This window comes from Tachyglossus aculeatus, chromosome X2, assembly GCF_015852505.1.
Source record: "Tachyglossus aculeatus isolate mTacAcu1 chromosome X2, mTacAcu1.pri, whole genome shotgun sequence".
In the NCBI taxonomy this organism is placed as follows: Eukaryota; Metazoa; Chordata; class Mammalia; order Monotremata; family Tachyglossidae; genus Tachyglossus; species Tachyglossus aculeatus.
The window spans coordinates 4781228-4807663 of NC_052100.1; the positions used below are offsets into that span (position 1 = coordinate 4781228).

At 50.5% G+C, this 26436-nt stretch overlaps 1 protein-coding gene across 1 annotated transcript in view; it reads left to right on the top strand.

Moving 5' to 3' along the window:
* The first annotated feature begins 270 nt into the window (after positions 1-270).
* Positions 271-26436, top strand: part of UNC5A (unc-5 netrin receptor A) — a 73369-nt gene continuing 47203 nt past the window's right edge. Inside the window, exon 1 of the mRNA XM_038771495.1 lies at positions 271-343. Coding sequence (XP_038627423.1) covers positions 271-343 — 73 coding nt within the window. The remainder of the gene's footprint in view (positions 344-26436) is intronic.

Here is a 26436-nt window from a genome sequence, read left to right on the forward strand (position 1 = left end):
CCTCCCTTTCTCCTCTCGCCTGCCCGGCTCCCGCGGTCCTCCCCGCACCGCCCCGCATTGCCGGGGGAAGCCAGGCCACGCGGTGCCCGCGGGCCGAGGGGCAGCTGGCACGGTCTATGCCGCCTGCCCGCCCCCGGCCCGCGCCGCCGCTGGCCCCGGGCCCCGCCCCGGGCATGGGCAGCCGGTGGGCGCGGGGGCCGAGGCTCTGAGCGCCCAGGGGGGCGCCCGGGCCCCTCCGTGCCCCCGCCCCGCCCCCCCCGCTCTCCGGCCATGGGCGCCCGCCGGGGCCTGGGGCTCCTGCTGGCTGCCGGTGCCATCCTCGCCCTCCGCCTCCCGGGCACCGGTGAGTCACGCCACCCGCGGCTGGGCATCTCTGGGTCTCTGCGCGGCTGCGGGGCGCGGGGCGATGCGGGACCCCCGGGCCGGGGGACAGCCCCTCCCTCGCCCGGGGAAAGGAGAAGGGGCTGGATAACCAGAAGAAGAATAACGATGGCATTTGGTAAGCGCTTACTATTTGCCAAGCGCTGGGGAGGATACAAGGTGATCAGGTTGTCCCACGTGGGGCTCACACTCTTCATCCCCATTTTACAGATGAGGGAACTGAGGCCCAGAGAAGTGAAATGACTGGCCCAAAGTCACTCAGCTGACAAGCGGTGGGGTCGGGATTAGAACCCATGACCTCTGACTCCCAAACCCGGGTTCTTTCCACTGAGCCACGCTGCTTCCTTACTGCGGACTTTCCTCCTCCTCCTCCTCCTCCAACCCCCCTTCCTCCTCTTCTTCCTCCTCCTCCAACCCCCTTTCCTCCTCCTCCTCTTCCAACCCCCTTTCCTCCTCTTCTTCCTCCTCCTCTCATCCCTCCCTCGCCATCCCCTGCCTCCCCCGGCCGCCCCGCAGGGAAACGCACGCCGCAGCCCCCTGGAAGTTTTGAAGGGTATCGGGGCTGAAGGGGGGCGAGGGGCGCTGACTGCGGTGGTCGGGGGAAGGTCCTAAACCCCCTGGTCCCCCTCGGGCCAGGGGAAATTTGTAGACCCCCGCCAGAGAGCCTGCCCAGGGGGAGGTGGGGGGCGTCAGTGGACCGGACCGGTCCTGAAGGCAGGAGATACGAGTTGAACCCCTGTGGTCCTCGAGACTGGGCCAGGAGGTCTCTAAAGGCTTCCTGGGGTCAAGGTGAGGGGGGCATCCAGCACCCCAGGAGACCCCCCACCAACCAATCATCAGTCATCAATCAGTGGTAACTCTCAGCTCCTCCTGGGCAAGGAATATGTCTGTCATACTGTTATAATAATAATGATGATGGTATTGAAGAGCTTACTATGTGCCAAGCACTCTTTGTGCCCTCCCGAGCGTTTAGGACAGCGCTGTGCACACGGCAAGCGCTCAATAAATAAGATCGATTGAGTGATTTCTTACTGAGCACCTACTGCGGGCAGAACGCTGTCCTGAGTACAATCGAGTAATCTAGCCTCCCCCCACCCCCGTCCTCCCACATCTGCGGCCTGTGGCAGCTTCGCTCGGCCCGGACAGCCGGAGGGACTCAGGCAAGACCCCCGCCCGGCCCCCATCCCGGGCACAGGGCACAAGCACAAAGCCCACCTGGACTCAGGGAGGTGGGATTTGCGACGAGACCCCCGAGCGCCTTCTGCCACCCCCACCTCCGTCCCTTCCCCATCCTTTCTCATCCAGCGGATCCAACCTCCCTGTCTCAGCCCGCCCCCCAGCCAATCAATCAATCAATCAACTAACTGATCAATGCTGTTTATTGAGCGTTTGCTTTGTGCAGAGCTCTGTAGTAAGCGCTTGGGGGAGTCTAGTATCTCTTCCATCCAACCCTTCTCTCCCCCATCGCTCCTTCTTGTCGCATTCCCCTCCTGCCTTTCCTCCTCCTTTCCCCTCCTCCTCTTCCTCCTCATTTTTCTCCTCCTTCTCTTCTTTTTCCTCTTCCTCCTCCTTCTCCTCCTCTCCCCCTCAGTGTCAAGAAGTTTCTCCGTCCTGTGTGTCTGAGTAGGGGGACAATATCCTCCTCTTCCTCCTGCACCCCCTCTCCCATTTCTTCCAGCTCTTCCTTGCCGGGCCAATTACTCCTCTCCTCTGGGCCACGGCTCTGAGCCTCAATCCCACCTCCACGGGGGTCCCTGGGGTTCAGCACAGCCCCCTCCCCCTGGTTGAAACCCCAGGGACCCCCGTGGAGGTGGGATTGAGGTTCAGAGCGGTGGGCCCGGGTGGGCTTGCAGAGGCGAGGATGCCTGGGGTCTTTCTCAGGCCGGACCCATCCGTCATGCGGAGGTGACTAAAGGGAAAAGATTTCTAAGCCTTGCGGGAGCCGTGCGGGCGGATTGATTTTGGGAGAGAATCGATGAGTTGGTGGTGGTGGGGTGCTGAGCATGGGGGGCGGAGAATGAGGGGAGTGAGTATTTCAAGAGTGAGTCAGGACGCTGCTCCTTCCAGGGGGCAGGAGATGCTTCTCGATCACTGATAATAATAATAATGGCATTTGTTAAGCGCTTACTATGTGCAAAGCACTGTTCTAAGCGCTGATGCGAATCTTCCCCTGATCGGGGGGAGCGTTTGTACAGGACTCGTAGGGGGCACGGGGCGGTGTACCCCCTTGTGAGTGGGTGTGGAAACCCACCTGCCTGCCCTCCAAGCCCACAGATTTGCCCCCGGAGGGGTTCCCCTTTAGACTTTAAGCTCGCCGTGGGCAAGGAATGTGTCCGTTTTATTGTCCTATCCTACTCTCCCAAGGGCTTATTACAGTGTTCTGCGCACGGAAGGCGCTCAGTAAATATGCCTGATTGACTGAGGACCCCGGCGGGTGGACGTGATTCTCGGGGTGGCCCCTTCTGGAGGGCCCATGAGCCCCCTCTGGGACAACCTGATTGCTTTGTAACCCCCCCAGCGCTTAGAACAGTGCTCTGCACATAGTAAGCGCTTAATAAATGCCATTATTATTATTATTATTACCCGAAGAAGCAGCATGGCCTAGTAGATAGAGCACGGGCCTGGGGGTCAGGAGGTCATGAGTTCAAATCCCGGCTCCGCCACTTGTCTGCTGTGTGACCTTGGGCAAGTCACTTCACGGCTATGTACCTCAGTTCCCTCATCTGGAAAAATGGGGATCGAGACTGTGAGCACCACGTGGGACAGGGACTGTGTCCAACCCGATTTGCTTGTATCCATTCCAGCGCTTAGTACAGTGCCTGGCACAAAGTAAGCGCTTAACAGACACCACGATTATTATTACCCCCTAAATTGGGCTAGGGAGCAGAGGAATGGGGAACTTCCCAGGGGTTTGGATCGAGGGTTGGTGGTAGAGGGTATCCTAGCTGTTCTTGGGGCCTCGTGGGGTTTGGGGATGGGGTGGAGGGGTTGGGGGGGGCCGGGAGAAGAAGCCAGAACTCATCAGGGTGGGGGTGAGGAAGGAGCAGATAACTGACCCTTGGTTCACACGTTGACACCACTCACACTCTAACGAAAATACAGGGCTGGGCAAACCCAGGGGTGTGGATGGAGATGTGTCTTCCTACTCTGCTGTACTGTACTTTCCCAAGCGCTCAGTATAGTGCTCTGCACACAGTAAGTGCTCAATTAATGCCATTGATTGATTGATTGGAGGTTGGGACTTCCCAGTATTTTCCTGTCACTCGGAGGTGATGGTTGGGCATTTGAACACTTCTCCCTGGCTAGACTTGACCCCCTCAAGACTCTACACTCCTTGTGGGCAGGGAACATGTCTACCAACTCTGCTGTATTGTCTTCTCCCAACTGCTCTCTGCACACAATAAGCACTCAGTAAATACTTGCGATGGATGATTGAAGACAGACACGTGGCCTCCAGCCCCTGAGCACCCCCCCATAAACACCCTCCCACTCCACAGAGACACCCCCTCCCCATCTTCTAGACTGTGAGCCCACTGTTGGGTAGGGACCATCTCTATATGTTGCCAACTTGGACTTCCCAAGCGCTTAGTACAGTGCTCTGCACACAGTAAGCGCTCAATAAATGCGATTGAATGAATGAATGAATCTTTCCAGGTGCCCACTCTGAGACAAAGGTGAACCTGCTCAGAGATACACACGGAGAGAAGCAGCCCAGCCTAATGGAAAGCACCCAGGACTGGAGAGTTAAGAGACCTGGCTTCTAATCCCCGTTCCACTGTTCACCGGCTGGGTGACCTTGGGCAGATCATGGGATGTCAGCCTCAGTTTCCTCATCTGTTAAATGGGGATTCAATACCTGTTCTCCCACCCGCTTAGACTGCAAGCCCCATATGGGATAGTGATTGGGTCCTATCTGATTATAGTGTATCTGCCCTAGTGTTTAGACCAGAGTAAACACTTAAATACTGTAATTATTAGTATCCATTCAGCAACACCCACGCTCATTTAAACACATGGAGCCCAGGCCTGAGCTCCCCCAAAACAGATTTTTATCACTCAGTGGTATTTATTGAGTGCTTACTGTATGCAGAGCACTGTACTAAGCACTTGGGAAAATTACAATAAACCAGAATTGGTAGACATGTTCCCTGCCCACAAGGAGCTTACTGATTGTGTGCAGAGCAATGTATAAAGTGCTTGGGAGAGTACAATACAACAGAGTTGATAGACACAATCCCTGCTCAGAAGGAGTTTACAGTCTAGCTTACTTTCCTAAATACTCATTTCTCCCCAACTCCCTTACTGTAGGAGTGACTTCCTGCCCCTCTTTCCATTAGATAAGCCCATTTCACCTCTTCTATTATAATCAGTAAATCAATCAATATGTTTATTGAGGAGCAGCATTGCCTAGTGGAAAGACCCCAGGCCCGGGAGTCAGAGATGCTAATTTCAACTCCCCCACATGTCTGCTGTGTGACCTTGGACAAGTCACTTCACTATGTCTCTGTTCTCTCATCTGTAAAATGGAGACCTGTTCTCCTTCCTATTTAGACCGTGAGCCCCATGAGGGACAGGGGCTGTGCCTGACCTGATTATCCTGGCCCAGAGAACGCAAGAGACTTGTCCAAGGTCACACAGCAGAGGCAAGTGGTGGAGCTGGGATTAGAATCCAGGTTTTCTGCTACCAAAACAGGCCATGCTGCTTCTCAGGGGGTGCCTCCTTCACCCACACAGGGGTCCCCCAGGATAACCAGCCCCAGGTCCACACAGTAAGAGCTCGGTAAATAAAATTGATTGATTAATTGACTGACCCGGAGATTAGCTCCCCCCGCTCCCCCGGAACTCCAGCCTACCCCAGAGTTCCCGACTCTGCCACTTGTCAGCTGTGTGACTTTGGGCAAGTCACTTCACTGTGCCTCAGTTACCTCATCTGGAAAATGGGGATTGAGACTGAGAGCCCCACGTGGGACAACCTGATTACCTTGTATCCCCTCCAGTGCTTGGAAAAGCGCTCGGCACATAGTAAGCGCTTAACAAATACCATTATTATTATTATTATTATTATTATTATTATTCCCGCCGCCGCTGCTGCCATCTAGCGGCGACTCTGTGTCACCGCTGCCAAGGGGAATCGGGACGGGCCCGGGATCACCTGCTTCTTCTTCATTCATCCATTCGTATTTATTGAGCAATTACTGTGTGCAGAGCACTGTACTAAGCGCTTGGTAAGTACAAGTTGGCAACATAGAGAGACGGTCCCTATCCAACAACGGGCTCACAGTCCTCCCTCCTCACATCAGACCATCACTCTCACCCCCTTCAAAGCCTTATCGAAGGCCCATCTCCTCCAAGAGGCCTTCCCTAACTAAGCCCTCCTTCCCTCTTCTCCCACTCCCTTCTGCACCGCTCTGACTTCCTCCCTTTATTCATCGCCTCTCCCAGCCCCACACCACTTAGGTCCATATCTATCATTTTTGTCTTTCTATTCATGTCTGCCTCCCCTTCTAGACTGTAAACTCGATGTGGGGAGAGAAGGTGTCTGTTTATTTTTCTATTGTACTCTCCCAAGAGCTTAGTCCAGTGCTCTGCAGGCAGTAAGAGCTCGATAAATACAACTGAATGAATGAATGAATAAATGGAGTGTCCTCGTCCCTCTCCTCCCCACCCTCCGCCTTCGTTCTGGTTCCAAACACCAAGAGAAGAGCTAGGTTGCTCCCTGTAAGGGAGATGAAGGGTTGTCATCTTGGGGGTCGAGGGCCAGAGAGGCCAAGATGGGTTCCCGGCCCCCTCCTTTCCCTTTCCCCGGGGTGGCCCACCATGGCCCACCATTGATTCTGCCCCGTCAATCGACTCTAAATTGATGCTGGAAAGATCAGGAGTCCAGATGTGAAGCCACGAAGCCCAGCCCTGTCTCGCTCTTTCCGAGGGCAGAAAGTGGAAGAATTTGGATGATGCCCTTGAAACTTTGGACAGTTTTTGTGGGGCTGCTCCACTCTAGAGACAGACAGCCATCTCAGGCGCCCCCTAATAGAGGGGAAAAAGGGGTGTCCCTTTGGTGTTTATGGCTGAGGAAGAATGTGTTGTGCTGTCTTCCAGGAGAGAAATGTGATCCTCTGGGCTCTAAAGAGTGAGTCAAGAGGAGAAGCCAGAAATATTGGTGGAAGCAGTCCTAGTGAAAGAGCACTTGGGTTCTAATCCTGCCTCCTCCACTTGCCTACTGGGTGTCCTTGGACAAGTCACTTAACTTTCTCTGTGCCTCAGTTTCCTCATCTGTAAAATGAGGGTGAAATATCCGGCCTTCCTACCCCTTAGACTGAGTCCCCAGATGGGACAGCAAGTGCGTCAGATTCGATTATCTTGTATCTACCCCTGTGTTTGGCACATAGTAAAGCACTTAACAAATACCGCAAGTATTATTAACTCAAAGCATCACCCTGGTTGCCTAGGAGACCTGCTGTATTTTGGTTGAGTCCTGAGGAAGGGTTGAGACTGACTTAAGGAGCTGTAGGTGTCAGTGATTGAGCCAAGATGAATCAGCCAGAGTACTCTGTGCAGAACACTGCACTAACACTTGGGAGAGTACGATAAAGGAAAACGCAGCCCCCGACCCTCAAGAGGCTTACAATCTAAAGAGGGAGATTGAAAGCGACATTTTTACATTAAATGGGAGCAGGAATCTCTCTAGACTGTAAACTCGTTGTGGGCAGGGAACACGTCTACAAATTCCGCTATATTGTACTCTCCGAAAGCTGGACAGTGAAAAAAACAGGATACAAAGAACATTGATTCTTTTGAAATGTGGTGTTGGAAAAGGCTTTTGCGAATGCCCGAAAAACAAACAAATGGATTCTGGAGCAAATTAAACCAAAGTGGTCTTTGGAAGGCTAAATGACTCGACTTAGATTAGCATATTTTGGACACATAATCAGGAGTACTAATTCTCTGGAGAAGACGCTAATGCTAGGAAAAGTCGAGGGAAAACGTGGGAGAGGCAGACTGGCAGTTAGATGGATAGAGACCATAACAACGATAACAAAAGAGTCATTAGAAAGGTTGAGGATTATGGCAGAAGACAGGACGTTCTGGAGGAAGTATATCCACGGAGTCACTATGAATCGGAAACAACTTGACGGCACTTAGTAATAACACTTAGTACAATGTTCTGCACACAGTACCACTGATTGAATGAAAGGAGGAAGAGCAAGGTAAATTTTGTGGCCCAAGGGTAACTGATAACCCACTTCATTTGTTCCATGAAGCTATCCCAACTGGACGCCTCAACAATAATAATTGTGGTATTTGTTAAGCGCTTACTATGTGCCAAGCACTGTATTAAGTGCTGGAGTGGATACAAGCAAATCGGGTTGGACCCAGTCCCACGCAGGTCTCAACTCCCTCCAAGTTGCTGAAGTTTGCTTTTCCTGGTCAGAGGCCTCCTCCATTCCGGCCCTTCCCAGTTTTCCGCCAATTCTCTTTTCAGATCCCGCCTTCCCCTCCCCTGCGCAGCCTCAGTGGCTAAATACCTCAGGAGACCCGATGCAGTGTTGCCTAGTGGACAGAGCAACTTTGGACAAGTCACTTATCTTCTCTATGCCTCAGTTACCTCATCTGTAAAATGGGGTGAGCCCCACATGGGACAACCTGATCACCTTGTATCCACCCCAGCGCTTAGGACAGTGCTTGGCACATAGTAAGCACTTAACAAATACCATCATTATTATAGAGCACGGGCCTGGGAGTCAGAAGGACCTGGGTTCTCATCCTGGCTTCACCACTTTGCTGTGTGACCTTAGGCGAGTCACTTCTCTGGGCCTCAGTTACCTCATCTATAAAGTGGGGATTAAGACTGCGAGCCCCATGTGGAACAGGGACTGTATCCAGCCCAATTTGTGTTCACCCCAGCGTTTCGTACAGTGCCTGACACATAGTAAGCACTAAACAAATATCACAATTAATTAATTCATTAGACATAGGTTCTGGGCCCAGCCCTACCATTAACCTGCTTGGGTGACTTTGGGCAAGTCTCAACCTCTGGCCCTCAGTGTCCTCATCCGTAAAAAGGGGATAAGAATTTCTTCCTTTTCCCATCTTCCACAGAGGGGAGGATAAATCAGATCATAAAGGTGATTTGAGACATTAAAGTATGACATCAACCTAAGGTTGGTTTCCTCTAGACTGTAAGCTTGTTGTGGGCTGGGAAATGTGTCTATCAACTCTGTCATATTGTTATATTGTAATAATAATAATGGTAATAGACACTTACAATGTGACAGGTTCCCCTCTCAGGGTAGCACCTGGGGAGTTTCCAATCCTCTACTAGTCTTGGCTACGGGAGGGAGAGTCTAGCAAGTGGAAGGCAATCTGCTACAAGTCAAAAGTCACCCATGCTGGGAAGCAGAGGTCCGGGAGAGAGTCGAGGGTGGAGGCTCGAATTTACTGCGCGGAAGGAGGCAATGGTAAACCACTCCGGGATTTTTTTTACCAAGAAAACTCTATGGATCCACTACCGGAACCACTGCAGATGGAGTTGGGGCATTCTGGGACAGATGCGTCTATGGCATCACTAAGGGTTGGATATGACTCGACAGCATAAGACAAGGCAATGTGACAGGTACTGTACACTCCCAAGCCCTTAGTACAGTGCTCTGAACAAAATAAGCATTTAATAAATATGATTGATTGATTAATTAAGATCTGAAGTGATCTGAGCTCCAGAGCCACTGGGAGCCTTTCCGTGTTGTGGTTTTGCTGGGAAGAGGTAATAATAATAATGATAAAGATACTTTTTAAGTTCTTACTATGTGCCTGGCACTGTAGTAAGTGCTGACTTGGGATATTGGGATGATCCCTGGGGTTGGGAGCAGTGTATCTGTGCTGGAGGAAAGCGTATTTGAAGTTTGCATAAACTCCTGACCCTCAGCTTTCAGGCAGTCAATCAGTCTCTATATTATAATCATCGCTCCTCTCCCACTACATCCCAGCTCACACACTTCACTTTTTGAGCCAACCTACTCACTGCTCCTTGCTCTCGTCTCTCCCGTTGCCGACTTCTGGCCCACATCCTCCCTGCTGCCTGGAAGTCGCTCCCACTTTACATCTGGCAGATCTCCCCTCTCCCCATCTTCAAAGCCCTATTGAAATGTCACCTCCTCCAAGAGGCCGTCCCTGATTACTCTCTCATCTCCTTACCTTATTTTCCCCACCGTGGCTTCTTCAACACTTCACAGTAGCAGCAGTAATCATATTTCCTAAGTGTTTCCGGGGTGCAGATCGTTGAGAATGAATACCTAGGTGGAAATTAGATGTATAGTCTGAGACTCTAAGGAAGGGGAGAGGGGGCTGATAACAGACAACATAACAACAACAATCAACAGAACAAACGAGGATGAAGACACAAAATAAAAACAAAAAGCAGTAGGGAGTCACGGATAGAGGAGCAGAATTTCAGGCTCCGGGTGGCTCGGAATCCATAGTCACAACCACCGCCACAGCCCCTGCTACAGCGTCTTGTAAGTTTCACAGAGGTGTTAGTCTACAGCTCTGACTTTCCTGCTGAGGTGGTCAAGGTAGGACTTGGGTACTCATAATAGCAACATTAAAGTATTTATTAAACACATACTGTGTGCAGAGCACTGTACTAAACGCTGGGAAAGTACCCAGGTAAGAATGAGTCCTATATTGTATTTATGTACACATTCATTCATTCAATTGTATTTATTGAGTGCTTACGGTGTGCACAGCACTGTACTGAGCGCTTGGAAAGTACAATTCGACAACAGAGACAATCCCTACCCAACATGGGGCTCACAGTCTAGAAGACACAAAACAAAACAATAACATCAATAACATCAAAATAAACAGAATTCTGGATATATACACATCATTAATAAAATAAATAGAATAATATGTACAAATATATACAAGTGCTTTGGGGCAGAGAAGGGGATAGAGCTGAGGGAGGGAGTAGGGCTGATGGGGAGGGGAGGAGGAGCAGAGGAAAAGGGGGGCTTAGTCTGGGAAAGAAGCAGAATACATACACTCTACTGCTTTCTATCCGTAATTTATCTTAGCGACTATCTCAATCAATCAGATGCATTTGTTGAGCACCTAAGGGGAGCAGGACTCTATGCTAAGCGCTGGGGAGAGTATAAGAGTTGGAAGATGAGATTCCTGCTCTCAAGGAGTAGTGGGGAAAGACAGACTCTACAAATAAATTACCTCTGGGAGTAAGAAGGAAAAGGAACCTGTAGATGAGTTAGTGCTTATGTACTAACTCATCTAACTAACTGCATAGAACAGCATGGAAAACGACCCTGGGAGTCAGAAAATCCCAGGTTCTTATCTTGGCTCCTCCCGGCGTCTGCTGTGTGACCTTGGGCAAACCACTTCTCTTCTCTGTGCCTCAATTCCCTCATCTGTAAAATGGGGATTGATGATATGAACCCCACTTGGGACGGGGACTGTATCTGACCCGATTTGCTTGTATCCACTCCAGCGTTTAGTACAGTGCCTAGCATACAGTAAGCACTTAAGAAATACCACAGTTATTATTGCTAGGGTGAGGGAGAGCCCTAGAAAGTCATTCTCCCTCTAGACTGTGAGCCCACTGTTGGGTAGGGACCGTCTCTATATGTTGCCAACTTGTACTTCCCAAGTGCTTAGTACAGTGCTCTGCACCCAGTAAGTGCTCAATAAATACGATTGATTGATTGACTGATTGATAGGAATGTGTCCGTTTGTTGTTATAGTGTGTTCTCCCAAGTGCTTTAGACAGTGCTTTGCACATAGTAAGAGCTCAATAAATACGACTGAGTGAATGGATAAATTATCAGGCCCTTATGGATTGGTCCCTTCGGCCCAGAACCCCTGGGGCATATCTGACCGGGATAGAAAGACAGCAGAGAAGCTGGGGAGGGAGATGGCTTGGTAGCCATCTGATGGAAGGGGTGGCCACAGTCCCCCCTTCTCCCCCCCCCCCCCCCCAGCTCACCCCTGAGGAAAGGAGCTCCTGCAGGGACATCAGCAGTATCCACCCCACCTTCCTCGGCCCCTCCCCACGACTCCATCCAGCTCCAAACACACAGCTCAGGGTCACCTTGAGGCTCCAGGCAAGAATTATTGAATCGGAGCTTGGTGTTGGGGGAGGGGGATAGGGGTGTTGAAAGCACCACTTTCCCTCCGGTTCGAGGTGGAGGGGGGAGAAGCTCAGAGCGGCGGGGAGCTGGGGGGGTCGGGTCCCTGGAGCTGGACAAGGAGAGGGACGGCAGGAGGGAAGCGAGGCAGCAGAAGGAAGAAATCCAGGCGGCAAAGGGGCTCCCATCCTTTTCTGTCTCCTCCTCCTCTCTGCAGTCCTCCAAATCCCAGCTGCTATCCTGGACTCCCCTGCTTCCCCAGGCCCCTTTTCCCTCCCTGTGGGGGTGTCCAGAAATTCCTCCAGGACCAGAGGGGGAAAAAAGGAGCAGGAGAAAGTCTTGTTTCTTAGAGCTCCCCATTGCAGCAGCTAAACCAGAGCTTGGGGGACAAGAGAGAATGCTGACCGATTGTTTCTGCTTCGTTTGGGAAATTGGGGAGGGGAATTCCCTGGCGCCTGAGCCCATTTCCTCCTCCAACCTCGCCTATTTCCACTGTCCCGTTGTCCCCACCTCCCTCTCAGGACAAAGAAGAGCCCCTCCACAACCACCCACACCCCCTTGTAGCAATGTCGACTCCATCTGCTGCCCATCTCACTTCAGGCTCCAATAATAATACCTCTCCCACTCCCCGGTCCTGGTCCCCTGGGATTTGGGGCGGAGGGGGTGGGGGGAGAACCAGAGTGCAGAGAGGAGGAAACCTGCAGTCGGTCTCGTGGGGTGGAACCTGAGATCCGGGCCGGGTTTTCTTCCCGGCTGCCTCCCGTTTCCACAGTCGGAAAACAGCCCCCCAACACCCGAGTTGTTTGCAGAGCTATAACCTGGGGCAAGCTGCCCGGACCTGACGGAAAGAGGGGCTCTTCCCAGGAAGGATGCCAAGCCCCCCACCCTCCCTCCAAAACGGCCGAATGCATTTGTTTGGAAGCTCCCCTCTCCCGGATGCGCAGTGCTCCCTGAGTGAAAAACCAGCCCCTAATGGGTGGTTTAATAATAATAATGTCATTTATTAAGCGCTTACTGCGTGCAAAGCACTGTTCTAAGCGCTGGATTAACATGCATAAACTTGGGCCTCCGCTGGGGATGAAACACGCCCCCCCAGACTCCAGAAAGAGAAGCCCCCAACTCTCGGAGCTTGGGGAGAGCCTCAAAGTCTCTCACGATGGTACAGCCCGGAGGAGGTGGGGAGGGGGCTAGACTAGTAGCATACTGCAGTGGCTAAGGCCAATTAGGGGCTTCAAGCAGACCCTTAAGAGTTCCTTACAGTGCCTGCCACATAGTAAGCGCTTAACAAACACCATCATTCTTATTATTCCCTGCATTGCAGAGAGGAGGGAGCGAGGGATGGAGGCCCGGTGTTTGTGCGTGTGGGAAGGGGCCTGAAAAAGCAACCAGGGACGAAATGCGAGTTACAGGGTAAGGGTGATCTGTCCAAGGTTGCGGCTGAGACTTGGGTGGAGTGGTGTGCGTAAGGGGCTTCCCCCTTCTAGACCCTGAGCCCGCTGTTGGGTAGGGACCGTCTCTATATGTTGCCAACTTGTACTTCCCAAGCGCTTTAGTACAGTGCTCTGCACACAGTAAGCGCTCAATAAATGCGGTTGAATGAATGAATGAAGGGGCTGAGAGTTGTCTATCGTACTTATTGAGCAGAGCACTGTAAAAAGCCCCTGGGAGAGTAAAAGAGAATGGAGTTGGTAGATTGAATTCCTCTCCCCAACGAGCTTACAGTCTAGAGGGGGAGAGGGACATTTCATTCATTCATTCAATCGTATTTATTGAGCACTTACTGTGTGCAGGGCACTGTACTAAGCGCTTGGGAAGTACAAGTTGGCAACATAGAGAGACGGTCCCTACCCAACAGTGGGCTCACAGTCTTTATATAAATGCTATTGATTGCTAGCCCTATTCAGGAGAAGCTGGCTCAGTGGAAAGAGCACGGGCTTTGGAGTCAGAGATCATGGGTTCAAATCCCGGCTCCGCCAATTGTCAGCTGTGTGACTTTGGGCAAGTCACTTAGCTTCTCTGGGCCTCAGTGACCTCATCTGTAAAATGGGGATGAAGACTGTGAGCCCCCCGTGGGACAACCTTGTCACCTCCCCAGCGCTTAGAACAGTGTTTTGCACATAGTAAACGCTTAATGAATGCTATTATTATTATTATGATATATTGCTATCGATGCCTGTCTACTTGTTTTGTTGTCTGTCTCCCCCTTCTAGACTGTGAGCCCGTTGTTGGGCAGGGATTGTCTCTATCTGTTGCCGAATTGTACTTTCCAAGCTCTGCACGCAGTAAACGCTCAAGAAATATGACTGAATGAATGAATAAATTACAGATGGGTGCAGAAGTGCCGGAGGGGTGAATAAAGGGGGCAAATCCAAGTGCAAGGGTGACGAGGAAGGGAATGGGAGACAGAAGTCCTGGACCTGGGACATGCGAGAAGAAGGAGCAGACTAGGGGAAAGAGGCTAAATGCTCCATTCCAAGTCCACATGTATTTGGCCCGGGCGATCATAGGTCCGGTGGACTAGTTGGGGCAGGGGTGGGGAGAGTCTGGGCCATCTCGGTTGAAGAAGAGCCGGTCACCCGGCACCGCAAAATCAGATCGGAGCAGAAATGAGGAAAAGTATCAGAACTGGGGGTACAGCTGGCAGCCCCGGTGGTGGGGTGTGTGTGTGTGCTTGTCGAGCCTGCCAGAAATAATGGCATTGACCCAGGGCTGACCTCAAAGCAGACCATGTGACACGAGGCGCGTTCAGTCCTTCAGCCTATCCCTGGTTGTCACGTAACTTTCCGAGGGTGACCCCCCCTTCAACACAAAAACACACTCTCTCTCTCTCTTCAGCCTATTCTGGCCCAGCTCATTCATTCATTCAATCGTATTTATTGAGCGCTTACTGTGTGCAGAGCACTGTACTAAGCGCTTGGGACGTCCAAGTTGGCAACATATAGAGACGGTCCCTACCCAACAGCGGGCTCACAGCCTAGAAGGGGGAGACGGAGAACCAAACAAAACCTATTAACAAACTAAAATAAATACAATAAATATGTACAAATAAATATGTACAAACATATATACATATATACAGGTGCTGCGGGGAGGGGAAGGAGGTAGGGCGGGGTGGATTCATTCATTCATTAAATCGTATTTATTGAGCCCTAGCTCTTCCCCGGAGGGGGCAAGTTGGGGTACGTGAGCGACGGGCCTGGCTGCTTTGGGGACCCCTGGCTTTCCAGGGGAAGCAGAGTGTGGCCTAGTGTTTTCCCACGCTCGGTGGGGCTGAGCGAGGACTAAGCGCTGAGATCTAGCTTTAATTCTATTTAATTCTATTTGTTCTGACGACTTGACAGCTGTCCACATGTTTTGTTTTGTTGTCTGTCTCCGCCTTCTAGAATGTGAGCCCATTGCTGGGTAGGGGCCATCTCTACAATAATAACAATAATAATAATGGCATTTTATTAAGCGCTTACTATGTGCAAAGCACTGTACTAAGCACTGGGGAGGTTACAAGGTGATCAGGTTGTCCCACGGGGGGGCTCACAGTCTTAATCCCCATTTTACAGATGCGGTAACTGAGGCCCAGAGAAGTGAAGTGACTTGCCCAAAGTCACACAGCTGACAATTGGTGGAGTAGAGATTTGAACTCATGATCTCTGACTCCAAAGCCCATGCTCTTTCCACTATGCCACGCTGCTTCTCTATGTTGCCAACTTGCACTTCCCAAGCGCTTAGTACAGTGCTCTGCACACAGTAAGTGCTCAATAAATACTACTGAATGAATGAATGATTCTCTGGAAATCGGCCGGCTCCTGGTAGGATTAGAACCCAGAATCCCAGGGTACGCAGAGGTGCCCAGCCTTACCCGCCCCGGGCATATTGCCACAGTGCCGGCTGCAAGGAGAGCACCAGCCTGGTAGTCAAAGGACCTGGGTTCTAATTCCAGCTCTGCTACTTTTCCGCTGTGTGACCTTGGGCAAGTCACATCACTTCTCTGGGCCTCAGTTATCTCATCTGCAAAGTGGGGGTTCCATACCTGTTCTCCCTCCTTAAACTGTGAGCCCCATGTGGGACCTGATGATCTTGCGTCTACCCCAGCGCTTAGTACAGTGTTTGGCACATAGCAAACGCTCAACAGATACCACAGTTGTTATCATTGGCCTTCTGGGGAGGGAGACAGCCGGGGGAACCTGTTGAGATGGTGGAGGGGGTGAAGAGAGTATTCATTCATTCAATCGTATTTATTGAGCGTTTTCCGTGTGCAGAGCGCTGTACTAAAGCGCTTGGGAGAGTACAAGACACAATCCCTGCCCACAACGAGTTTACAGTCTAGAGGTGGGGAGACAGACATGAATAGAAATAAGAAATAAATAAAATAGGGCTGGGGGGCAATGAACAAAGGGAGCAAGTCAGGGCATCGCAGAAGGGAGACTCGCGGTGTGGTGTCGGAGAATCAGAGAAGCAGTATGGCCTAATGGCAAGAGCACGGAGTTGGGAGATAGAGGTTGTAGGTTCTAATGCCACCTCTGCCATTTTTCAGCTGTGTAACTTTGGACAAGTCACTTAACTTCTCTGTGCCTCAGTTACCTCAACTGTAAAATGGGGGTTAAGACTGTGAGCCCCACGTGGGACAATCTTGTATCTCCTCCAGCATTTAGAACAGTGCTTGGCACAGAGTAAGCGCTTAACAAATACCATTATTATGAGCGCCCCATCACCCTCCAGCGACGCACCATGCATTGTTTTTTAACTTCTCTATGCCTCAGTCCCCTCATCTGTAAAATAGGGGTCCAATCCCCGTTCTCCCTCCCCCTTCTACTAGGGTGGGACCCCACTGTTTAGCACGGCCCCTGGCACAAAGCACTTAACAAACGTTATTGTGATTATGATCAATCAATCAAACGTATTCACTGAGCGCTTACTGTGTGCTGAGCACTGTCTGCTGTGTGACCTTGCATAAGACCCTTCTCTTCTCTGTGCCTCATCTATAAAATAGTAATTAAGACTGTGAGCCCGACAAATTCCAGATGCCTTCTTAATCCAGATGGATAGTAGGTTCTTTCCCTCTCTCCCACCCCATCATCTCCAAAACGGATACTACCCCCCCCCACCCTCCCACCCACCACTGCCTCTCGCGAAGGCCTGTTCACCCCTGAATCAGGGAGGAGATAGAGGGGTTTTAAATCCTCCCCCCCCTCCAACCCATGCCGTAGGGGCAGGAGGCTCCTTCCCTCTCCACACCGTCCCCTCCCCTTCCACCATCACTGCTTGCAGTTTGGGTCATTAAGGAGAAAGCTTTAATTTAAACAATCAAAACATCGCAGCTCTGGAGGCGGCAGCGGGAAAGCAGGCTCTGAATATAGGGAGCAGGACGCGAGGTCATCTCCCTTCCGCCCTCCCCTTCCCCACGTTCACCCAGCATGGCCTAGTGGCTAGAGGTATGGGTTCTAATCCCAACTCCATCACTTGTCTGCTGTGTGACATTGGGCAAGTCGCCTCACTTCTCTGGGCCTCAATTACCTCATCTGTAAAATGGGGATGGAGACTACGAACCTCACGTGGGACAGGGACTATGTTCAATTGGCTTGCACCCAGCCCAGCTCTTAGTACAGTGCCTGGCACACAGTATGCGCTTTAACAAATAGCAAACCCGCATCAGGGATGGTGGGGGAGGAAGGAAGGAAGGAAAGCATGGGGGTGGGGGGCTTGGATACTGGAAATATGCTCTGATAAGGGGCAGCCATCCAGATGAGGGGGCGGGGAAGGGGATGGTGGGAGCGTGGTAGAGCGGTGGGGTGACCTCAACGGGGGGACACCTGGGCCAGGGGTCAGTGGACCGGAGCCAGGCCAGGGAAGCGGAATTGGAAAGATGGCCAGCGGTTCCCATGGCAACGGGAGAAGGTCAGCTAGGTCAACTGGGTGGGAACTGGCTCTGAGTCACTCTGTTCTCATTTCTGTTCATTCGTTTAATCGTATTTATTGAGCATTTACTGGGTGCAAACCACTGTACTAGCGCTTGAGAGAGGACAATATACCAGCAAATAGACACATTCCCTGCCCACAATGAGTTCACAGTCTAGAAGCAGCGTGGCTTAGTGGAAAGAGCCTGGGCTTGGGAGTCAGAGGTCATGGGTTCTAATTCCAACTCTGCCACTTGCCAGCTGTGTGGCTTTGGGCAAGTCACAACTTCTCTGGGCCTCAGTGACCTCATCTGTAAAATGGGGATTAAGACTGTGAGCCCCACGTGGGACAACCTGATTACTTTGTATCTACCCCATCTCTTAGAACAGTGCTTGGCACGTAGTAAGCACTTAACAAAATACCATCATTATTATTATTAGAAGGGGTGGCAGACGTTAACAAATACATTATAGATAAAAATAAATTACAGGTATAAATAAAAAAATTCAGATTTAAATAAATTACAGATATAATTAGAGATTTCTGACCATTCTCACTGAGATTTGGGCGGTGGGGGGAAGGGAGGGTTATCCCTCCTTATAACCTCCCCTTCCCCCACACCTGTGATTTTCAGGATAGGGAAGAGATAGTTGACTGCTCCATCCCCATCCTGTTGTTGACCCTGGCTCCCAGAAACGGAGCAGGGATCAGGCCTTAACTTCTCCCAGCAAGAAATCAATCAATCGTATTTATTGAGCGCTTACTGTGTGCACAGAACTGTACTAAGCGCTTGGGAAGTACAAGTTGGCAACATATAGAGACAGGTTTGTGGGGGCTGGGGCTGGAGACACCCCTAACCTTCGTATCATCCCCCCCCACCGTTATTTTTCCTCATATCCCAGTCCCTTCTGCGCCGCCCTAACTTGCTCCCTTTGCTCTTCCCCCTCGCTCAGCCCCACAGCACTTACGTATATATCTGTCATTTTATTTATTTGTACTGATGTCTGTCTCCCCCCAGCCCCAGACTGTGACCTCACTGTGGACAGGAAATGTCGCTGTTTATTATTGTATTGTTCTTTCCCAAAAGCTTAGTACAGCGCTCTGCACACAATAAGCGCTTAATAAATGATTGAATGAATGAATCCACGTACGGAGCTCTTTTGCTTCCAGGGTGCGGGTCGTTCATTCGATCGTATTTATTGAGCGCTTACTGTGTGCAGAGCACTGCACTAAGCACTTGGGAGAGTACAACATAATACAAGGGGGGCAGAAAAGGCATCTCAGGCCTCCTGGACACACTTAGTTCAGGCCAACTCTGGTCTGGCTACAGAAGGGCTGCTGGAATGAGCCAAAGATTCTCCCCCATTCTCGTTGGGGTCCTGCGCCCCTGGCCTGCTCTGCAGTTGGCCCCGACTGGTCAATAAACTAATAATATTGTCTAAGCAACTACTGTGTGTACAGCACTGAGCTCTTAGAGTGTCACTCTGGAGCTTAGGGCTCCCCTTTGCTCCCCCAAATTTTCCGGGAAGTGAGGAGGGGGAGACTTGGGCAGAGCGGTCCTTGGGGATGACAGGCAGGGTGGAGAGGTGGAAAAGGGTGGCCTTTTCTGTATCCCCTAAATACTGAGGTCCTCATCCCTGCACCTTTGTAATTGTAATAGTAGTAATTGTGGTATTTGTTAAGCACTTACTATGTACCAAGCACTATTCTAAGCGCTGGGGTAGATAGAAGGTAATCGTAGTAGCAGTAGTAGTAGTATCAGCAATGTGATGCACTATACTAGGCGCTTGGGAAGTACAGAATAACGAAATAACACATTCCCAGCCCAAGCACTGCACACAGTAAGCGCTCAATAAATACAATTGACTGACTGAAGAAGGACGAAACGAGGAAGACGAAAATATTTACACCTAGAATGGTCAAAATAAAGTGAATAGACAAATCTATTCATAGGGAGCCGGAGGGTGGAATGCTTCTCCTGTCTCCCCAGAATCGTGCATACTTTCATTCATTCATTCAATCATATTTATTGAGCACTTACTGTGCAGAGCACTGTACTAAGCGCTTGGGAAGGACAAGTTGGTGACATATAGAGACAGTCCCTACCCAACAATGGGCTTATAGTCTAGAAAAGTTGGTGGCAGTGGTCCCTAGGTTAGCTTAAAACCTAGCGTACTGACTCTAGTTCTCTTCCAAATGTACAGAGCTTTGCACATGGTAGACTGTAAACTCCTCAAGAGCAGGGACCGTGTCTACCCATTCCTCCACCTCTCTGCACCTCAGTTACCTCATCTGTATAATGGGGATTTGGATTGTGAGCCCTATGTGGGACAGGGACTGCATCCAACCTGATTTGCTTGTATCCACCCCAACGCTTAGCACAGTGCCTGGCTCATAGTAAGCGCTTAAAAAATGCCATAATGATTAGAACAGTGCTTGGCACATAGTAAGCACTTAAATACCTACATTATTATTATTAACTCTATAAAATTCTCTCAAACACTCAGTATAGTGCTCTGCACACAACAGACTGTAAAGCTATTCGTATCTACGATCTAAGATCGTATCTACGGACTCTATTGAACTCTCCTAAGCACTTAGTACAGTGTTCTGCATAAAATAAGTGCTCAATAAATACGATTCATTCATTCAGTCGTATTTATTGAGCACTTACTATGTGCACAGCACTGATTAACTTTGTCCTGGTTCGTATAATCCCCATTTTTTCCTTACCACGCGACTCACCCCAACACCACACTTTCTTCTTTCCTCCCCTTACCCCCACCCCCAGTTTGCAAGTTTGGGATCTGGGGTCCCAACTGTGCTAGGGGCCGGAAGCGAACTGCTAATTTGTCAGACTCAGCGGCGGAGGCTGAGATTCCGAATACATTAACATTTTCACACGAAATGATTTCAATTTTTAGTGATTAAGAAGTATTTGTTTTAAAGCGTCAAAGTGATTTACAACAGTGCCCGGGGCGGCGGGGGAGGGAGTGAGACTCTTGTGGATGTGACTGTGATGGAGGGGAGGGGGCTGTCCATCCTGGCTTCTAAACGACCCCTGGGGCAGGGGGTCTCTTAGTAGGGCGGGGAGAGTATATTGAGAGTCCCTAATTATAATAATTATGGTGTTGACTCTGAACCCACTGTTGGGTAAGGACCGTCTCTATATGTTGCCAACTTGTACTTCCCAAGCGCTTAGTACAGCACCCAGTAAGCGCTCAATACGACTGAATGAATATTGAGAGTCCCTAATTATAATAATTATGGCGTTTGTTAAGCACTTACTATGTTGCCAGGCACTGTACTAAGCGCTGGGGTGGATACAAGCAAATCATGTTGGACCCAATCCCTGTCCCACGTGGGGCTCACAGTCTCAATCCCCATTTTACTGAAGAGGGAACTGAGGCCCAGAGAAGTAAAATGACTTGCTCAGGGCCACACAGCAGACAAGTGGAAAGAGCACGGGCCTGGGAATCAGAGGACCTGAGTTCCAATCCTGGCTCCATCTCTTGCCTGACCCTGGGCAAATCATTTAACTTCTCTGGGCCTCAGTTTTCTCCTCTGCAAATTGGGGATTTTTTTAATGGTATTTGTTAAGTGCTATGTGCCAGGCACTGTTCTAAGCACCGGGGTAGGTACAAAGTAATCAGTTGGACACAGTCCCTGTCCCACATGGGGCTCACAGTCTTAATCCCCATTTTACAGGTAACTGAGGGCCAGAGAAATGATTTGCCCAAAGTCTCCCTATCCCCCTTAGACTGTGTGGGATGGGACTGTATCTGACTTGATTGTCTTGTATCGACCCCAGTGCTTGGCACAGAGTAAGGGCTAAACAAATACCACAATGATTATGCCCCCAGCTGAAGGAGACGCTAGTTGAGGTGGGCACAGAGGACAACTGGTCAACTATGACAATCTTCCCCATGCCTCAGAGTCAGGATGGCCGTTCAGGCCCAGGTGGATGGGGAGTGGGCTGAGGGACGAGGGAGTCCTGGGTTCTATCCCTGGGCCATTCTAGGGGGTGAGTGGCCAGCAGAGTCTGAGGGCTTGGGCAAGACTCCTGTGCCAGTCACTGAGGTCACTTCACTTCTTTAAGCCTGTTACCTCATCTGAAAAATGGGAATAATACGGTGAGCCTCAGGTGGAGCATGGACAGTATCCAGCTTATTTTGCATCCACCTACCCCAGTGCTTAGCATAGTGCCTGGCCCAAGTAAGTGCTTAACAAATACCATTAAGAAGAAAAAGCAGTTTGTCTATCCGGTTGAAGGTCCCTTTTCAGACAGCTGAGGATCCACCTTCTCTCCCCAGGGGGATGTTCCTGCTCTTTTTCCCAGACTCCCCCACTAATAATAATGATGGCATTTATTAAGCGCTTACTATGTGCAAAGCTCTCTTACTATGTGTACGCTCTCCTCACTGTACCTCGCTCTCGCCTGTCCTGCCATCGACCCCCGGCCCACGTCATCCCCCGGGCCTGGAATGCCCTCCCTCTGCCCATCCGCCAAGCTAGCTCTCTTCCTCCCTTCAAGGCCCTGCTGAGAGCTCACCTCCTCCAGGAGGCCTTCCCAGACTGAGCCCCTTCTTTCCTCTCCCCCTCGTCCCCCTCTCCATCCCCCCGTCTTACCTCCTTCCCTTCCCCACAGCACCTGTATATACGTATATATGGTTGTACATATTTATTACTCTATTTATTTATTTATTTATTTATTTTACTTGTACATTTCTATCCTACTTATTTTATTTTGTTGGTATGTTTGGTTCTGTTCTCTGTCTCCCCCTTTTAGACTGTGAGCCCACTGTTGGGTAGGGACTGTCTCTATGTGATGCCAATTTGTACTTCCCAAGCGCTTAGTACAGTGCTCTGCAGATAGTAAGCGCTCAATAAATACGATTGATTGATTGATTGATTGAAAGCACTACTGCTCTCCAGAACGGCCTTGTGTCGGCCGTCTGAAATGGGGGTACCCCTCGATGCAGGGTGGGGCGGGCCTCGTGGGTTGCCCGGAAATCCTTTCCATCCTTTCATGCTTGGCTCCGACCTGGCCTGGCCCCGGGCCGGGCTGCCTGTTGGTCTCTGGCTGGCTGGGGACTTCCTCCAGTGACAGGTGTGGTAAGCCAAGACCATTAGAGTTGATTACAGGTTAATCTGCAGCTGAGCGGCTCTCAGCAGCACAGCAGCCTCCCCCTACCTACCCCTGGGTTGAAGCTCTGCCCTCTCTCCCCCTCATTCAGTCATTCAATCGTATTTATTGAGTGCTTACTGTGTGCAGAGCACTGTACTAAGCGCTTGGTAAGTACAATTCTGCAACAAATAGAGACAATCCCTGCCCACAACGGGCTCACAGTCTAGAAGGGGGGGGGAGACGGACACAGACAGAGACAAAGAGAGCAAGAGACACGGAGCAGGAGATGGAGAGCCACACAGTCAGAGAGACCCTCTCCCCTTCCCTCTCCTCCCCTCCTTCTCACCCTCCCTCTCCTCTTCCCACTCCCCTCTCCTCTGTCCTCCCCTTCCGTCGTCCCTTCCCTCTCCTCTCTCCCCTTCCCTCTCCTCCCCCTCCTTCTCCTCTCCTCTGTCGTCCTCCTCCCCTCCCTCTCCTCCACTTCTCCTTCCTCTCCCCCTCCTTCTCCTCTCCCCATCCTCCTCCTCTCTTTCCCCCTCTCCTCTTCCCACTCCTCTCTTCTCCCCCTCTCTCTCCTCTTCCCACTCTTCTCTTCTCCCCCTCCCTCTCCTCCCCTTCTTTCTCCTCTCCTCTGTCCACCCCATCCCCTTCCCCTGTCCTTCCCTCCCTCTCCTCCTCCTCTCCCTATCCTCCCCTTCTCTTTTCCCCCTCCCTCTCCTCTCTCCCTCCTTTTCCGTTCCCCCAACCCCCTCTAAGGCCACCTCGAACCCGTCCATCTGTTCAGCCAGGGGACAACCGTGGGGGGCTGGAGGTCCTAGCAGGAGCCTGGCGCTGCCTGACTGTGGGGTGGAGGGTGTCAGAAAGGAGCAGTAGAAGCAGGATGAATTCCAGCCGGGAGCAGGCAAGTCCCTGAGCCCACCGATTCTGCAATGCCTCCCCCGGATAAATCAGTCAACTGGTGCTATTTATTGAGGACTTACCCAGTGCAGAGCACTGTCCTAAGCGCTTGGAAGAGCACAATCGTTTTAGTAAGCACGATCGCTGCCCTCACGGAATTTACTATCTGGCGGGGGCGACAGACACGAAAATAGAGTACAGATGGAAGGGATGTAATAGAGCTTAAAGATATTATGTAAATGCTAAGGGGGAAATGTACAAGGGATGTGTGTGTGTGATTGGGGGGCAGGGGGAGGTGAGATCCCTCCCAAGGGGATGGTAAAACCATTTCTTAGAGAAAGTGAGGAGGGGAAGGGCATACGGATACCCCAGACTCTGCCGAGGGTATTCTGTTGTGCTCTCCTAAATGCTTAGTACAATGCTCTGTGCACAGTAAGTACTGAATAAATGTAGGATTGAAGTATTGTCATAGGTGGACACAATTTGGGGGTTCTCTTGACCCCTTGAGAGGCAGCATGACCTAGTGAAAAGAACTCGGGACTGGGAGCCAGGAGATCTGGGTTCAAATCCTCACTCCTCCAAGTGCTTTGCACATAGTAAGCCCTTAATAAATGCCATTATTATTATTATTATTATTATTATTATTATTATTACTACAGGGTGAACTCGGGCAAATCTTTTAACTAACGTCTCTGGGCCTCAGTCTCTTCAGCTGTAAAATGGGGAGATTGGGTACCTGTTCTTCCTCCCTCGGACTGTGAACCCCTGGTGGGACAGAGACTATCTGATCTGAATATCTTGCCTCTGTCCCAGTGCTCAGCACAGTGCTTGGCACATGGTAAACCTTGTATACAGGCGACACTATTATTATCTTTCATCTACCCCAATGTCCAGCACAGTGTTTGACATTATTATCATTATTATGCTATTATTATCAACTCAGTACAGTGCTCTGCACACTCAAATACGATTGAATGAATGAATATTATTAATAATATTATTATTATCTTGCATCTACCCCAGTGCTTAGTACATTTTGGACACATAGTGAGTCTTTATCCCATGCCACAGTTATTACTATTATTGTTAGTATCACCCATCCATCCCAGGGGATAGCACAGCGTTTGACACATGATAAATCCCTAATACCTACCACAATTATCATCTCATACCTACCCCAGTGGTTAGCACAGTGTTTAGCACAGAGTAAATGTTTAATAAATATCATTATCATAATGATGCTTAATAAGCCCTTTGCCATGATGGAGGGAGGGAGAAGCAGCATGGCATAGTGGATAGAACACGGGCCTGGTAATCAGAAGGTCATGGGTCCTAATCCTGGCTCTGCCACTTTGCTGTGTGACCTTTGGCAAGTCACTTCACTTCCCTGGGCCTCAGTTACTTCATCTGAAAAACGGGGATTGAGACTGTGAGCCTCATGCAAGACAGGGACTGCATACAACCCGATTTGCTGGTGTCCACCCCAACGCTTAGTACAGTGCCTGGCACAAAGTAAACGCTTGAACACCACAATCTTCTTCATCTTTCAGATCAGCAGGCTCTGTCCTTTGACAAGGCCCAGATAAAGAATTGAGGCAAGGAAATATGGCAGAGCAGATGAAGATCTTTTCCTCCTTCTCCACCCACTCTGGGGAAGACAGAACACACCTCTGCGGCCCCCTTCCCTCCCTGCCCCCGACCCCCAAAGTGTCCCTGGACCCTTACTCCCTCCCCTCCCTCCTCCATCCCCTCTGTGCTCCTGCGCAACGATAGAAAATAACGGAAAGTTTTTTTGTCATTTGGCAAGAGCAACATCAGAAAACAATTATTGTTTTAATTACCTGCTGTCGCAGTACAAGACAGGGAGGTTGTAAAGCGCGATAAAATCTTTCATGTTAATGGACCGCCGACCATGTCCCGGGGCCCGAGATTTGTAGTGCTGCAGCTGGAAACGTCAGTCAACCGGCAGCAGAGAAATGAGGGTCTGTCTTCGCTGCCCCGCCCCTCTTGGACCCCCAACTCTGCCAGCCCTCCCATCTCTCCTTCTTTTAATGGTATTCGTTAAGCGCCTACTATCTGCCAAGCCCTGTACTAAGCGCTGGAGTAGATACAAGCTAATCAGATGGGCAAGGTCCATATTCCACATGGGGCTCACAGTCTTAATCCCATTTTACTGTCCAGGGAACTGAGGCCCAGATAAGTGACTTGCCTAAAGTCCCACAGCAGACAAGTGACAGAGTCAGGATTAGAACCCATGACCTTCTGACTCCCTGTCCCGTGCTGTAATAATAGTGATGGCATTTGTTAAGTGCTTACACACAAGCATACTCCCCTTCCCCCTCAGTTTCTTCATAGGAGCTGAAACTCTTCCTGTCGTCTCTGAAGTGATCATCCTTCATTCATTCATTCAATCATATTTACTGAGCACTTACTGTGTGCAGAGCACTGTACTAAGCGCTTGGAAAGTACAATTCAGCAACAAATAGAGACAATCCTTACCTAACAACAGGATCATAGTCTAGAAGGGGGGAAACAGACAACAAAACAAGTAGACAGGCATCAATAGCATCAATATGAATAAATAGAATTATAGATATATACACATTAATAAGAAATAGAATAATAAATATGTACATACATACAAAAGTGCTGTGGGGCGGGGAGGGGGTTAATAATAATAATAATAATGATGGCATTTGTTAAGCACTGAGGGAGGGAATCAGGGTGATGGGGAGGAGGAGCAGAGGAAAAGGGGAGCTCAGTCTCGGAAGGCCTCCTGGAGGAGGTGAGTTTCAGTAGAGCTTTGAAGTGCTAGTTTGGTGAATGTGAGGAGGGAGGGCATTCCAGGCCAGAGGTAGGATGTGGGCCAGGGGTCGACGGTGGGAAAGGCGAAAACGAGGCCCAGTGAGGAGGTTGGGGCACCAGAGGGGCAGAGGGTGCGGGCTGGGCTGGAGAAGGTGAGAAGGGAGGTGAAGTAAGAAGGGGCAAGATAATGGAGAGCTTTGAAGC